This window comes from Armigeres subalbatus, chromosome 1 (genome assembly GCF_024139115.2).
Source record: "Armigeres subalbatus isolate Guangzhou_Male chromosome 1, GZ_Asu_2, whole genome shotgun sequence".
NCBI lineage: Eukaryota > Metazoa > Arthropoda > Insecta > Diptera > Culicidae > Armigeres > Armigeres subalbatus.
In genome coordinates this window covers 212,917,728-212,935,337 of record NC_085139.1, presented here as the reverse complement: position 1 = coordinate 212,935,337, position 17,610 = coordinate 212,917,728, and the positions used below count along the sequence as shown (strand labels likewise).

At 39.4% G+C, this 17,610-nt stretch overlaps 1 protein-coding gene across 1 annotated transcript in view; it reads right to left on the bottom strand.

Annotated features, from left to right (window-relative positions):
• LOC134205749 (multifunctional protein r) overlaps window positions 1-16,814 on the bottom strand; it is a 98,141-nt gene extending 81,327 nt beyond the window's left edge. Inside the window, exons 1-2 of the mRNA XM_062681313.1 lie at window positions 16,519-16,814; window positions 15,634-16,052 (exon numbers count right to left, since the gene is read on the bottom strand). Of these exons, the coding sequence (XP_062537297.1) occupies window positions 15,634-16,045 (412 nt within the window). The 5' untranslated portion in view covers window positions 16,046-16,052; window positions 16,519-16,814. The remainder of the gene's footprint in view (window positions 1-15,633; window positions 16,053-16,518) is intronic.
• Between the last annotated feature and the right edge of the window lie 796 nt (window positions 16,815-17,610).

Genomic DNA, 17,610 nt, shown 5'->3' with positions numbered 1-17,610 from the left:
CTGAAAATGTATTCCAAATGATGGAGGCTTAGCGAAAAATCATTAATTAATTCTTGACATTCTCCTCACTTTGCCACGTACGCTTCCATCGCAGGCGAAAACCAAGCGTTTCAGATAAATATACATACATATATTAATCCCAACCGTTGATAAACCAAATAAAAAATCAATTTAATTACACTTTCTCACATCGTATGTACAAGATAATGGATGGAACACATTCGTGAATGTTTGGAATATTATTCAAGATTTTGTTTAAGTAATGATTTAATTCACAAGAATCAAATTATTAAAAGATAAAATTATAAAATTATAAAGCACTTTTATTTTCATTTTCCTACCTCTGAACTGATGGTTTGATGCACTGCTCGATTGCTACTAGCAGATTCATCTGTTTTCACGCCGTTGTTTTCCACTCAATTTCAAGCTAAAACAATTCTATCCCTTCAAAATTCACTTCACAGCACATAAAGCACATCACATTTTCACTATGAACATAATTATATTTTAAAAACCAACGCGATTTCCTATAGTTTGATATAGGTTTATTTCGAACAACGTCTAAATTATCCTTGTCCGTATTCCAAACTGTTTACATGGCTTGCAGTACTCTCAAGGGTTGCCGACCTAGATTTTTATTTCAAAGCGCTTGATTGAACTTTCACTGTGAAATTCAACTCTTATGTTTGTAAAATAAATTATATCGAAAAAATAAATTGTGACAAACACAAAATTGAACTGATAAGATGTAAAACAGCAACAAAAACAGCAGTTTTGTAATTATATTTTAACTCAATTACAAAACATTGAAGAATTCGGCATCACTGCAATCATATCGTAACGTATACACACAAGTAATAGTGTGCGTATTTTATGTTGGAAACAGTATTATTGATATAGGTACAGTCATAGGATTAACTGTTTTTGAATGTTATTGAAATAGGTGCATGGCGGTGATGATGTTTTTTAGCTAAATACTTCTATAATGTGATGAAAATTTCATTTTTGAAGTTACCAAATTGTTTTCAATAAAAAATTACATGAGCCGAGCATAATTATTCTCATGTTTCTTGATTATTGGATGAGAAATCAATGCATTTCATATGCACATTGCCTTATTGTTATTGATATAGGAACAGATACCCTATGTTGCGATTTTATCACGTTCCGATTTTATCACGCTCCGATTTCGTCAACAAAATTATTCTGGTTTTATCAACAAGAAAATTCAATCATTTTTTAGAGATTTAATTATTTTTAAGTAAACTTACTTGGGATAGTTTTTGGTCAAATGTTACATCTATAATATTTCGAGCACTAACGATAATAAGGCCGTAACTAACAAGATGGGGTTCTCTTCACCGACTTCCTCTCATCGAAAAAAAAAGTGACAAGATGTGAGTTTGTTTGGTCTTTATTAGTTCAGGACGAAGGATTACATTGTTATCTAGCGTTCTGATATAACTGAAAAATCGTTGAAATACTTTTTCGGAACTAGGCCGTCCAAACTATTCTGGAGTACATATCCTCGAATGCATCAAGAAACATGTTTACAAACAAAATGTCCTAAGTTGAAATATATGTAAAAAAATATCTATGATGTGATCAGAAGACATAAATAGATCGAGTTTTGAATAAACGTAAACTATTTCAAGGTCTTCAAAACGCCTTGGAGTTCAGAACATGTTATATACTTGAACGAATCTAAAATGATTGGATCCTATGCTATTTGAACTGAATTTGGTACACACTAACGATGAGGACATTGCCAAAGTCATGATTCATCTAGTAAATACTTTGAACTGAACTCGAAAACGTTTTGGAGTACCATGAACACCTCGTGTTCCAGAAAATTGGGTTTACATTATTTCTATTGGACATATTAAACATATGCTAAAGATAAGAGCATTGCAAAAAGGCTTGATTGTCTGGTAGATATTTTAGGTTGAACTTGGGAACGTTTTGTAAAAAGCCTTGGTTGTCCGGTGGATACTTTGAGTTGAACTTGGGAGCGTTTTGGAGTACCATGAACATCTCGTATTTGAGAAAATTAGATTTACATGATGCGTATGTGTCTATTGGACTGGATTGGGTATATAACGATGATGCCTTCAATCCGAATGGGCTGTATCTTTGAGTTTTTGAATGGAAAACACGTAGAATAGATTTATGGATGTGGGATCGATCGTTTTGCAGAGTACAAAACTCCATACAATATGGGTATTGCCGGAATGGGCTCGATGAAAAGAAGCCGGAAATCGATGTTTGGCGTTATTTTGAAATTTAAAACGGCCGGTTTGATAAAACGATCGGAAACCCTTTCAATTTTGACCCGATTTTGTCACTCCCGGATTTTGTCTACCCCCAATTTTATCACGTTTTCGACCCGATTTTGAAACCCCAAAAACACTAAAAATATCCTCCAGAAATTCTTCCGAGTGTTTCTCAATGAAATGCCTTCATAAGTTCCTCAAAGGAATTCCTCTGCAAATTCCTGAAACGTATAGAAGTAAAAGGAATTCCTCTGAAACTCGAATGTTCCATTAAAGCAAGAAAAACTTCTTATAACCAAAAGTTATTGATATTATTTTTTTTGTGTGCTTGTTTCAAACTAGAAATCATCTTCATGCTGTAGCTGGGACTATGTAACCAACCATCCATCGATTTTGATTAATAGATTTTAAGGAAATGAGAATAAATGCTGCATAATTGTTCAATTTTCAAACGGCTGCACACCGATTAGTTTTCTACGGTGCCAACGGTGAAAAAATCGTCGGCGGCGAAGCACAGCTCTAACCGGAAGTGTGCCGTCTTGAATTCAAAAAATGGCGCCAAACATTGATTTCCGGCTTCCACTCATCGAACCTATTCTGGCCATTTTTTTAGCAGGATGACCGTGCATTTCGTAGTTGCTACTCCGTGATCGACCAGAACAATCGCAATTGCACAGGGAACCAATGGATGGAAGCATGAGATTTGCACTCCAACCTCAATGTGCACAGTCCGAGAGCTCTAGTATTTTGGAAAGTCGATAACGGCGCTGGCCACGTCCTCACGGTCATCGGGAATGGGAAGGATTTGATGATGCAGTCATTCGCCCACTGCAAGCCGAGAACACCTCTGCACTCGCCACGAGTTTCTGCGGAATTTTATTGGAATCTAGGGGTTAGGTTTTATGGCAGAGGTTCGTCTTGGTTAACGGGTTGCCAATGTGATAGTAATGAAAGGATGCTGTAGTATTGTAATTGGATGCAGAAACGAACTTTTTTGCTCATTTCGAATTCTAACAGTTACCTAGCGATTGCTAGAACATGAGAAATATATGAAAAAATACAAAGTAGGAGAATGGAACGGGCCTACCATTGAACCCACGACCTCCTGCGTATGAGGCAGAAGCGGTAGCCATATGACCACCAAGCCCGTGCATCATCGAACCCATTCCGGCCATGCCCAAAAACGCTTATCCACTTTGGTTTAGGTTTGTGAATTACGTAACGCTAAAAATCGATATTTTGAACCCCCTCGCCCCTCATATAACAGCAAGTAACGCGTGACGAGACTCCCCCCTTAATTTACGTAACGCTCACTGAGACAACCCCTCTTTCTATTGTCCAATTGTTATAAAAACATCACGAAAACCGCTCTTGTTGTTTTTTGTATGTTTTATCCTCATATTATATATCCTCCTGTTACATATTCTCATTAATGTTTTCATTTTTTTTTTGAACACCTGTCATTCGAATGATCAGATATAGAATACAATCTCTATAAGGACAAGCCTCCCGTAATCCAAAACTAATTTTACTCGTGTTTCCAATGGGCACTCTACTCAATACGGAAGCAACGCACAACTCTCGAGCAACATATGATTAGGGGCGAAAAGCCAGCACTGCTGAACCGAGAAAAATAAGGTTCAAGTTTTCTATGACTAATTTAATTCATCAATTGAAATAGAAACTTATTTCATTGTCATAAACATGTCTATGCTGCCGTAATCTATAAAAGTAACGTAACAGCCATTTTACAACATGCATATTTTCCATTTTTCTGTTAAAGAGCTCGATGAGTAGCACTCGTAAACACCATTTTTGGAAAATGGCGTATACGTCACTTTTTCAGATTACGGCAGTATGCTAAACATAAATGGTTATTTTATAACAGCAAATTCAGGTTAATTGAATAACCATTCAAATATCAGCTAAAACAAAAATCGAGCCGTTTACTCGCACTACCAGTAACACGTCTGGTTTTTAAGCCGTTTGCTCACAGCTAGTAATATCATCTGATTTGTTTAGATTTGTTAGCCAGAGCAGTTCTGCTGTATATTGAAAACTTAGTAAGAATATACATTTTAAAATAACTTGAAGCTAGATTTTCTTAATAAATAATCTAGCTTTTTACGCAACAGTGCCATAATGCTTTGAATCACCCCTTTTGACATATGATGTGTCCACTATAATTTTTATAAATGGATCTTAGCCATCTGTGACTAGTTTAATTTTTCAATGAAAACATTACAACTGTCATAATTTTGTTCAAAATTTGAACGTATCCCAGAGAATGGTTTGATCTTTCAATCAATTGTTCCATTAAAACATATTTTCAATTCTTCTACTCTTTTTAGGTGTCCATAAAAATAAACTTGGCATGTTTCTGGAGTAAAAATCATAATGTTTTCCCACGTTTTTCAATCATTGATCATCTCGGCAACAATTTCAATAATATAAGACCATCACATTCTATTGCTGCTACATCATTTGTACAACGTAATTTGGTTCAATCAAAGGTAATTGCTTATTTCCGGGGATTAAACCACCCGACTTGGACGTTAATTTACAATGTTATGAAAACTCATATGTGAATATGTACGTTATGTGGAAGATATTGATTTGGAAAATGTATTGGAGGTAACCACTTTCCCTTCGATGGGACTCGAACCCATGACCCTACAGTACGCTAGACTGGTGATTTAACCAACTAAGCTACGAAGGACTTCCGTCGGCCTTCGCAACCTAGCGGCTACTGAACGAGCTCGAGATTCCCAAATTGGACGCATAGTCATATCACTCGCAATCCATTTATCAAGCCAATACTTCCACATGTGTATTGTACACGTCCACATTAGAGGAGCGTGAGTATTTAGAATGTCTGGCGGCTATACACATTCTTCATCAGCAACGGTACTGATCAAGTGAGGTTGTGTAAGCTATTTGCCAGTCGGTAGTCAAGCTCAGACCCGACCGCATAGCGTACTGTAGGGTCATGGGTTCGAGTCCCATCGAAGGGAAAGTGGTTACCTCCAATACATTTTCCAAATCAATATCTTCCACATAACGTACATATTCACATATGAGTTTTCATAACATTGTAAATTAACGTAATTTGTTTTGTTCTTTCATTGTGTGTTTTCACAGGATGACTGCATATTTTGTAACAATTTTATTTACATTTGATTTGTTGATAATCGATTGGTAATCAATATTAATAGCAAGTTTGCGAAGATCATTCTATTGCCGGAACATAATTTATTGAACTAGTGCAGATGCACTCATTTTATTGAATTGAATTCTTAAGTGAAGTAGGTGCAGTATGCACTGATCGCGAAAAAGCGTATGGAAAGAAGAACGGTCTGAAATTCACCCCTATTTATGTTCACGGATGACCAAAACTTTCAAACGAATGCGATTCGAGATTTATTTGAGACAGTTAGTACGGGAACAATTACACAAGAAAAATGGGCTATTAGGTATTAATTGATAGCCATATTAAATACGATTAACCAAGGAGAATGTCACATGGGGATACTAATCACGCATGCACAGAAGAGGCATGGCTCATCACATGATTCGTGATTCTAAGAAAACTAAAACTTCGCATTTCACATCCAGATCAAACAGAGAAAAATCCGAAGTCTCATAATAGTGTATTGGCCAATGCGAAACAATCTGGACCTTTATTTGTCTAGTGCTTGCGACAATTGATTACATAACCCAATAACAACTTAAACTCATTCCACCATCGAGCCTACATTATATCGTGCTGGTTAACGGTTTTCATCCGGTGGAACAGATACAATGTTCCGTTCTTCCTTTCTCGTATTTCCTCGCAGTTTCCTTTCTCGGATTTCCTAAATGTAGTTTCCAGATCGCAACCTTCGTATTCTATATTTAGTTCTGCAATTGCCCTAGAAATAATGAAATTAGTTTCATATTTGAAATCATACGAAATACAAATCTATCCTCGAAAATTTGGACTCGATTTTCATAACATGTTTTGGTGAAAGTAAACATGACAGATCTTCAGACTCTGATTCATGGCTACCAAGATATCATTTTTAAAATTCAGTTCACGGCATACGTCAAATTTGATTCACCCCTTGGTAATTTATGGCTAGCGTAAAAACCTGGATATAAAGTGTACGGCCTAAAAACCAAAGCAACACTCCGCGTGGTAGAAAAGGGCGCCAAACAAAGGACTTGAAAATCACTATGGTGCAAATGGTTCATTAGACGTTCACTCAAAATAGCAATAAATATTTTTCTTAAGGTCACTCCTGACGGAATCCAAGTTTAAAAGTGCTCGCGTTTTCGGGGGCATACCACTCGATACGGAAGCAACGTACAACTGTCATTTTTATTATTTTAGGCATGCTGCGACGCAGCAAAGCTAAATCAACAAAAATGACAGTTATGCGCCGCCTCGGAATCGAGTGGTGTGCTCCCGAAAACGCGAGCACTTTGGAACTTGGATTCCGTCAGGAGTGACCTTAAGAGACATTAAAAACTGAGTTATACCTAGCATGAAGAATCGTTTACAAAGCAATCGTGTTTCAGCTTTCATGCATCGCAGCATGCATGAAATAATAAAAATGACAGTTGTGCGTTGCTTCCGTATTGAGTAGGGTGCCCTCAAAACGCAAGTGAGATTAGTTTTGGATTCCGGGTGGCTTGCCCTTAATGACAACAGGCACTATACTCTACACGGTAACCGCAACACACTCTTTTTATTTTTTAGTACTTTTCCCTCAATATTAGATTATACTGTATCAAAAGATATTTTAGTAACTAAAATATCTTTTACTGTATCCGTCATAAAATGACTTCTTTTTAACTTCTCAATAGGGAGTAGAAAATATGCATTTTCATAAATTTATCATCATTCTGAAAATGCGTAAAAAAGTACCATGCCGTTTTTCATTCATGTGCTCGCCATTTTGCATTTATTTGTGCCGTCCGTATGGAGAAAGTTATCAAAAATTGAAAAAATTGTAGCAATTTGAGAGGATTTCGGGTAAGAATTTTGATTTTGTATTTGGATTTTCCACTCTTTTTGATAATCATTGTAACATCAACAGGAACCCATTGCCCGGTGACCGGCTGCTCAGCTCACATTCGTACTCTGAATGAATCGAAAATAAATATCAAGCAGTTTCACACACAAGCATGCGAAATCCGGTTCATTAACCTCTCCGTCCCCAACGTCTGTTTTTAAAGGTTCCCCCAAACACATGCGACCCGACGATCGCGACGCGATTCTATCGCTTAGCGACTACGATTCCGTTGCCGTTGGTATGGAAGCGTGAATGGAACATTACCTAACGATGGAATTGCGACGATTAGTTGTCGCCGTCGCGGCGATGAAATCGCTTGGGTCTAGGGGAGCCTTAAGGGCTTTCAAAAATCTAAACTGCTGTAAAAACGATTCGGATAGAACCCAATTTTCCATTTATACTAGTTTCGAGGCTATCCACAGTACGGTTCCAGAATTATTCCAGATTCCGTTGGGGTCAGTTGTCCCCGGAATAAGTGGCTATTTACAATTTTAAGTCAAAACAGGTCGTGCGACACATCAAACTTCATGATTTTACAAAGCAATGATGGGAATAATATTTTTAGGGTTCGTGGCCCACTCGGATCCATTCCGGCCACATCGGTCACAATCCGGAGACCAACGGAATGTCCATTTCTAAATTGATTCAAAATAGGTCGAGCGACATCTCAAACTTCATAATTTTACAAACCAATGATGGGAATGATATTTTTGGGTTCCTGGCCCACTCGGATTCAATTCGTCCACATCGGTCACAATCCGGGGACCAATGGAATGGCCATTTTCTAATTTGATTCAAAATAGGTTGTGCGACACCTCAAACTTCATGATTTTACGAAGCAATGATGGGAATGATATTTTTAGGGTTCCTGGCCCACTCGGATTCAATCCGGCCACATCGGTCACAATCCAGGGACCCAGGAATTCCACCGAAAATGTATATAGAAATTATACCGTAAATGAAATCAACAATGGAATTTTCTGAGGAATTCCTAGATTAATTCCCAAAGAAATCCTGAAAGAATTCCGGTGGAAACTTCAAGACATCTACTGGGAAATCCTCCAGCAGTTTGTCCGAAAATTCCTCCTGGAGTTCCTTCGGGAATTCCACCGGCAGTTCCTCAAAGAGTTCCTGCAGGATTTTCTCCGAGAATTATTCCGGTAGTTCTATCGGCAGATCCTACGGGGGTTCCTCTGAAAATTCTTCCGGGAATTTCTCCAGAATTTCCTCCTGGAATTCATTTAGGCTTCTTCAGAAATTTATATTGAAATTCTTTCAGAAGCTCCACCGAGAATTTCTCTGGGAGCTCCTCTGATGATGATGATGATCCAGCTACATACTCCTAGAAAGGTTTCAGCTAGAAGAGATTTGTCTATAAGATGAATGATCCAAGAATTTTTCCGATAATTCTTCTGGTAGTTTCACTGGCAGTTCCTTTTGGCATTCATTTGAAAATTCTCCCGGAAGTTATTTCAAGAATTCCTCCGGGAATTCCAAAGGCAATTCATCCGGGTGTTTATCCGGGAATTCCTCGGGGAGTTCCAATAGTAGCTCTTCCAGAAAATCATGCAGGCTTTTTTCAGGAGATCATTTACACACTTAAATTATTTTGCAGACCTCGGCAAAAGGTTTGCCGAGTTTCCAACAGCCGAGATTTGTTTATTTTTTCACCGAAATTCTGTAATTTCTTTACCGAAATTCAGTCAATATTTTACCGAAATTCGGCAAAGTTGAGTTTTTGCCGAGACCTCGGTAATGATTACCGATGACTCGGTAAAGTTTACCGAAATCTCGATAAAAAAAAGCTCTTCCACAGTTCCTATGGGAATTCCTCCGGGAGATCTACCGGCAGTTTCTATGAGCATTCCTCCGGAAGTTTCTACGGCAGTTCATCTGAGTGTTTCTCTTAGAAGGAATTCCTGGAGTAATTTCCAGAGGAGCTCCCGGAGGAATTTCTGGAGGAATTTCCGGAGAAATTTTCAGAGGAATTTTCGGAGGAGTTTCCGGTGAAACTTCTGAAGGAATTTCTTAAAGAACTACAGGAAGAATTTCTAGAGTAACTCTCGTAAGAACTCTTGGATGAACTCCCAAATGAACTTCCGTAAGAATTCCAGGAGGAACTCCTGGAATAATTCTCAAAGGATCTCCCGGAGGAACTCCCAGAGAAATTCTCCGAGGAACTTCTGGAGTATTTTGTAGACAAATTACCAAAACAAAACCTGAATGAATTCCCGGAGGAGCTACTGCTGGAACTCCCGGAGGAATTTTCTGAGGAACAGCCGTTGGTATACTCGGAGTTAAATTTCAAAAGGAACTTCCGAAATCCCATTTCCCATGAAATTCCTGCCATAAATCCTTCAGGAATTCCCTGTGGAGTTCTTGAAGGGATTCCCGGTGGAACTCTTGGAAAAACTCCTGGAAGACCTCCCGGAGGAACTCCCACAAGCACTTCCGGAAGAATTCTTACAAGGAAGTCGTGAACTAATTTTTGAAGAAGTTCATGAAGGAACTTCTGGATAAATATCTAAAGGAATTCCCGGAAAAATACCAGGAGGAATTAATGCAGAAATTCCCAGATGAAATGCTGAAGAAATTACCGGATGAATTCCCGGAGGTTAGTTCTGAATAAATTCCTGGAAGAACTCTTAAATGATATCTTGGAAGAACTCTCAAATTAATATCCGAATGAAATTCTGGAGTAAATTTCTAGTGAAGTCCGGAAAGCATTCTAGGACAACTCCGCGGAAAAATTTCGGGAGAAATTCCTGAAGGAATCCCTGGAGAAGTACCTGAAGCAATTCCCGGGAAAATATCTGGAAGAATTTCCGAGGAAATACATGGACGAAGATAATTTTAGGTGAATTCTTGAAGGATATTCTGAAGTAATAGCGGGAAAAATTCCAGAATGAAATCCTAGAGGATTTCGCTACTAAATTTATGGAGGTATTCCCGGAAAAACTCATGAAAGTTATCCTGGAGGAAGAGTTCCTGAAAGAATTTCCGAAGGAATTTCTTATAGATTTACAAGTGAAATTATGGAGCGAAATCGGAGGATTTCTGTCATAAATTTCTGAAGAAACTTCTAGCGGATTTTTGGGAGGAAATTCCGTTTGTATTCTCGAATTTTGAAGTTCCCAGGGGAGCTGTGTGAATTCTTGAGTCCGAAATTTTTCGAGTTGTTTTGCCCCAACCTGCCCCCTCTGGCTACGCCCTTGTATCATTCCCTTCATTGGTTTGTAAAGTCATGAAGTTTGAGCTGTCGCACGACTTTCTTCTTCTTCTTCTTTTTTTTATTGGCATTACATCCCCACACTAGGACAGAGCCGCCTCGCAGCTTAGTGTTCATTAAGCACTTCCACAGTTATTAACTGCGAGGTTTCTAAGCCAAGTTACCATTTTTGAATTCGGATATCATGAGGCTAACACAATGATACTTTTATGCCCAGGGAAGTCGAGACAATTTCCAATCCGAAAATTGCCTAGACCGGCACCGGGAATCGAACCCAGCCACCCTCAGCATGGTCTTGCTTTGTAGCCGCGCGTCTTACCACACGGCTAAAGAGGGCCCCTTAGTCGCACGACCTATTTTGAATCAATTTAGAAAATGGCCATTCCGTTGGTCCCCGGATTGTGACCGATGTGGCTGGATTGAATCCGAGTGGGACAGGCACCCTAAAAATATCATTCCCATCATTGCTTCGTAAAATCATGAAGTTTGAGGTGTCGTACGACCTATTTTGAATCAATTGACACGGTGTGCCTATGACCGTTATTAACGAAAAAAATGTCCAAGCATTCTAAACTCGCCTTTCGAAATATATAATATCCAGGCGTCTGCTATGAAAATTTCAAAATATTTCATCTAGGGCAGCGATTCTCAACCTGGGGTCCATGTACCTCTGGGGGTACCTTTGCTAGCCCCAGGGGGTACCTCGGACAAAAATGCGTAATGGCGGACTTAGTACATTCCAATCAAAATATTGATAATGTTCTGATAATTGTGTATTTTTTTATTTCGAAACATTGTCTTGTACATAATATGCAAAGCGAAGCCGATTGAATCCTGACCTCCACAACCAAGGGCTACGGTTACAAAAGCTTGAACGAATGAACAAATTTAAAAAACTCTTCTATGTAGTCTACTTCGAAATCGAAACAAAATGTTGAAGAATATATTAGGATTATGCTTCTTAACTAAAATCCAGAATTCAAGAATTCGGAAGCCTTCGTTTGAGGGGCATGAAGGTTTTTTTTTTGTTGCAAGAAGATTGGCAGCATCTTTCTACGCTTCTCTGGAGCGTTCTTCCAAGCTACTTGAAGGCCGCCTTTCAAAAGGCTTGGATGACTCCTTTCAAGATGCCTGGAGGACTCCTTTCAAACAGTCTGGAAGCATCATTTTAAGGGGCGGGGAGGGGGGGGGGTGTGGGGATGGTGGCCTCCTTTCAAGAGGCTCGGAAGGTTCCTTTCAAAAGGCTCGAAGGCCTTTCTAGAAGCCTCCTTTCAATAGGCTCGGAAGCTTCTATTTAAGAAGCCCGACAGCCTCCTTTCAAGAGTCCGGATGCTTCCTTTTAAGAAACCCGAAAGCCTCCTTTCAAAAGGCCTGGAAGCCTCATTTTAAGGGGCCCGGACGCCTCCTATCAAAAGGCTTGGAAGCCTCCTTTCAAAGTCTCCTTTCAAGATGGTCGGAAGAAGCCTCCTTTCAAGATGCTCAGAAGGCTTCCTTCAAGAGGATTGGAATCTTCCCTTCAAGAGGCTCGGAAGCCTTCTCCAAGTGGTCCGGAAGCCTCCTTTCAAGAAGCCCGCAGGTCTACTTTCATGAGGCCCGGAAGCCTTCTTTCAAGAGGCCCGGAACCCTCGTTTTAAGTGGCCTGGCCGCTTTTCTTCAAGAGGCTTGGTCGGCTGGAGGTTAGTTTTAGAGGTCGAAAGTCTTCTTGCAAAAAGCTCAAAAGGTTCTTTTCGAGAGGCTCGGGAGGTTCCTTTTAAGAGGCTCGGAAACTTCTTTCCAAGGGCTCGGAAACCTTCTTTTAAAAGAATCGGAAGTCTCATTTCAAAAGGTTCGGAAGCCTCCCTTCAAAAGGTACAGAAGCCTACTATCAAGGGGTTCGGGGCTCAGAAGCCTCCAATAGTTCTGTAGGAAGCTTGATGGTTAAACTTGATGTGAATTGAAAAGTTGCACGGAATAATAAAAATTTCAGCCTACTTTATGGAGAGCTGTTAGGGATATATGCCGTTAGTTTTCAGGTCCATTTTCAGTTACGTTCATTTTTATTCACACCAAAAAATTTGGGGTAATTCAATTAATGCAAAAGTTCTAAGGGTTGAGAACCGCTGATCTAGGGAATCGAAAGTTATAGCAGTTACAAATTTAATGATTTTTGCGTTCGATATTTCACTAATATGCAACCATATATACCGTGAATTTCCTCCTGATTACATCCAAATAAATTTTCATCAAATATGAAATTTGCAACCTCAAAAAAAAAATAGCAAAGGATGTTAGAGATAACATTGTTCTAATATCAATAACAAAATAGACAATACAACCAAAATACAGTATTCAAATTATAGAACTATTGCACTTCAATCTCCTAATCATACCAAAGTATGAATATTAAATATCACAGACAAGTAACTACAATCTGTATGATGATTTTGCTTTTATTAGATATGATAATAGTTAGTAACATAGAATACCGCGCTGAAACAATTTTGTCCTTTTTTGTACTGGGTAGTTAGTGAGGTAGTTAGGGGCCCTCCTTAGCCGTGCGGTAAGATGCGCGGCTACAAAGCAAGACCATGCTGAGGGTGGCTGGGTTCGATTCCCGGTGCCGGTCTAGGCAATTTTCGGATTGGAAATTGTCTCGACTTCCCTGGGCATAAAAGTATCATCGTGCTAGCCTCATGATATACGAATGCAAAAATGGTAACTTGGCTTAGAAACCTCGCAGTTAATAACTGTGGAAGTGCTTAATGAACACTAAGCTGCGAGGCGGCTCTGTCCCAGTGTGGGGATGTAATGCCAATAAGAAGAAGAAGAAGTAACCAACATTTAAACAACAATGTGCATCATTTGTTGTAAGTTATACAACCATCATCCAGTTCGATTCAAGCAGTGGTACGAAAACGAGTTCCATTTAATAAAAATGGGAAAGGCTAGATCATACGAGGAAAACCGCCTTTTCCGAGAACGGTAGACGGAAAAAGCATATATGCACCACTTCAGAACGTCTCAACAATTTAACTGACTTGCTGAACTATGATGCCAGGAACACCAATAATATAATTCCCATTATTGCTTTGTGAAATCATGAAGTTTGATGTGTCGCACGACCTGGTTTGACTTAAAATTGCAAATGGCCACTTATTCTGGGGACAGCTGACCCCAACGGAATCTGGAATAATTCTTGAACCGTACTGTGGATAACCTCAAAGCTAGTATACATCGAAAATTGGGATCCATCCGGATGAAATTCAGCTTGTTGCGAAAGAATCGGTCAAGAAACGCGATTTTTACAGCAGTTTAGATGTTTGAAAGCCCTTAAAAACAGACGTTGGGGACGGAAAGGTTAACGATGAGCAGATTTGTGGAGCTTTGCATGCTTCAAACGATTGAAGAACATTAAAATGTGAATACAGCCATGCAAAAAATTACAGCCACGATCGGGCGTTGATCGAAGACGAAGGAGTTGGTACACCGTATAATGAAGGAATCACGAACCCTATCCTAACCATTTTTAAATAAAGAATACAATGTGTTTTTTCCTTCTTTACGTCTAAAATAAATTGCCTGAAAGAAATTTAACGTTTAATATTTTCGATGAACCAAAAAACTCACCCATGCATGCATTTGTTTACTGAAAATGCGTTAATTTCACTCATGAGTGTATTTCGTGAAGTAATTAAAAGTACGCAATTTTTAACGTATAGCTGGAATACGCATTTACGAGTAAAAGAGTTATACCCATTTATTGGATAGTCCCAGTTGGGACTATCATATTGCGTATTTTGTACTAATTACTGAGTATTTTACGGTTACCGTGTATTGAGACAGTCTGAAAAACGATAGGGGCAAACATTTACTGAGTTGATTTTCTTTTCATCGTTCAAATGAATGAGACGAAATTTGGAACACTGGTTCCAAGTAGTTCGGCAGGATTGACAGAACAAAACAATTTTTTTTGCATATACGCTCCCGGCCAAAACTTTGGGTTCACCAACAAGTTTTTGGTTTTGCTTGTCATAAGACGAGCTTGTACAATCACATAATTAAACCACTTAATTGTACCTTGACAGATACGTATTTCGACCTAAACAGTCAGGTCGTCTTCAGTGTCTCGTACTTGACTTGACTAAACATTTTGATTTTTTTAAATAAATCAAAATTTGTCCGCCGAAAAATCATCAATACCCCTCAAAGATGATTAGAATTGAGTTCCATTTCACTTTTCATTTCGAATTTCGTGGGATCAATTCTAAGAAAAATCCTCTAATATTTACAACATAAATATAAAAAAATTTGTATCTTAATGTAATATTTCAGTACATAAAAAATTGAAAATTGTTAGTTTCAAATACCTACGATGCAAGATCTACTTATATTCTTTGCATCGAGCTAATAATACCCAAAATCGGATGTAAGCCGGCGAAAATACGACCAAAAACTTTGCCTATATTTTTCGAGGGTGAACCTAAACTATTGGCCGGGAGTGTAAGTAGAATAAATTAGTTCAGCGAAGATAAACCCAACCATGGAGGAATGGGGGAAGTGAGGTGGTGCCCCACTCTAAGGGACAAGCACGTATATCTCCTCCTATTATGCAACGTACACACCAGTCAAGCAGTTTGACGAACATTAACTCCGCCCCCAAGAAAACGCTTCGGTTGCTGCTTTGTTTGAACGTGTGTGAAGTTGTTCGAACAACCATTTGACAGTTGGCGGTTCGGTTGGAAAAAATTAAAACGGTTTGATTTTGGTTTGAGTTGTCGGGGTGGAGTCAAGGTTCGCCGAACATGTTTGAGCATTTGTAGTGAAGTTGCACAAACCCTCATATATTTTTTGATGGTTGGTGCTCAAGTTGGCGCTTCGGTCGTTCGTGTGTGATATTGTTGGACGAATAAAATGATTGTTCGTGTCGCTGTTAGTGAAACTTGATGGATGTTTGAATAAACGAGAGGTGGAGTCTATGTTGGTCAAACTGCTTGACCGTGTGTACGTTCCATTAGACATCTCATGCGACCATTTGTTAAATGTGTGTGTGTGTAGAATAGAAATAATTTGAAGTTCTATCAAGAACAACACTTACCCAAAATCGTTCCATTCTCCCGAATCTTCTTGGTCAACGCTCGCGTATCGACTCCACTGATCCCAGGAACTCCATGCTTCTTCATCCATTGGGACAGTGTCAGCTTACTCCGCCAGTGCGACGGTGTCTCGCATATTTCCCCTACCACCAGCCCCGAAGTCCAGACCTTGTTATTAGACTCAAAGTGCAACATCAACCCACGCTCGTCCAGGTCTTCATCCGGAATGCCGTAGTTCCCGATCAACGGGTAGGTCAGCACCAATATTTGCTCATGGTAGGACGGATCGGTCATCGATTCCGGATAACCGACCATCCCCGTCTGGAAGACGACCTCCCCATCGGAGTCCACCTCCGCCCCGAAACTCTCACCGTGCACTACGGTCCCATCCTCCAGAACCAGTGTAGCGGGCATGGTGGTCCTGAAAGCGTAACATAAATATAAGGGTTAAATTACTTGCAAATGAAAAACTCCATCCAGCGTGGTCAACAACATCGCATGACCATAAACAAGATGCAACAAGTGTGATAGTAACCGCATAGTAAACATATGATTCCATTCATCCAAATTGTTTGAAAACAAACGTTGCTGGTTTGTGTGTGCTTCTCTTTGCAAATTACGGAAAAAAAATGTAAACAAATAACACACACATTCGACTGAACGCTGTATTTCCCGCACACAAAGTCAAGCCGGTGCATCGCAATGGTGCGAGTGAATTCAAATAAGTTAGAGCAACTTGATGAGAAAATTTATTACGATAGTGCTAACCTAATCAAGTTTATTGCGGTGTTGCATCTTCGATACATCTTGTTGAGATTTTAAGTAGACGGAATTACTAAAATTTAACTTTGAAGTTTAAAATTGGAAATTATCGCCTTTACACTTACCGTTGGTTGTGAAAAACAGGTTTTCGAATACTTAGTTAGCCTTCAATGTCTATGCACTTACACGGAATGTTTCTTCCAAATTTAGGAAACACGTAGCAATTGTAGAACTGAAACTTATATCATAAGGATCACAGAAACAGTCGCTTCAGATACAAACTAAAAATGGTAGCTTAACTTCACGGAATGGCACGAAAAATGCAAAAACTAGCAAAACACGTGGCACTGGCGTCTCTACGAGAAGAGTCTCTAAACACAGTTCCGAACCGGTTGGCAGTCGTGATCGGACTGAACAGTGAATCAATGTCTAGCAAGCGAGTATCCCCGTTGCTGCGTGCACTTTATTATATGCCGGCTCTGGAGAGAGAGGTGATAAACGGAGACCAAGAGTTGATTAGATTCGATGGAAGGTAAGAAGCCTGCAGCAGGGAGAAAGAATCGAAAAAGTGTTGGTGATTCGGCTCGAGGATTCGAGGCGAGGTCCGGTGCCTGTGCCTATCTAACTGGCGGTGCAATCAGAGGATTTGTGGACAAGAAGTATGTAAACGGTTGTGTGGGTAGTATTGCAATTAAGGACGTAAAATGTTTGTTTGATGATATGTAGCTTTAAAAATCTATGAGTAGCAACTGAATGATAAGATATCTACACGAAATACGAATAGAAAAGACGGGTATAATATTTTGAACATTGGCTGTATATTGTTAGGTTTCTAATAAGGGGCCCTCCTTAGCCGTGTGGTAAGACGCGCGGCTACAAAGCAAGGCCATGCTGAGGGTGGCTGGGTTCGATTCCCGGTGCCGGTATAGGCAATTTTCGGATTGAAAATTGTCTCGACCTCCCTGGGCATAAAAGTATCATCGACCGTGCTAGCCTCATGATATACGAATGCAAAAATGGTAACCTGGCTTAGAAACCTCGCAGTTAATAACTGTGGAAGTGCTTAATGAACACTAAGCTGCGAGGCAGCTCTGTCCCAGTGTGGGAATGTAATGCCAGTAAGTAGAAGAATTTATTCTAATTACTTTCTCAATCTATATCTTATGTACATAAAAATGAATTTCTGTCTGTCTGAACCTTATTGACTCGAAAACTAC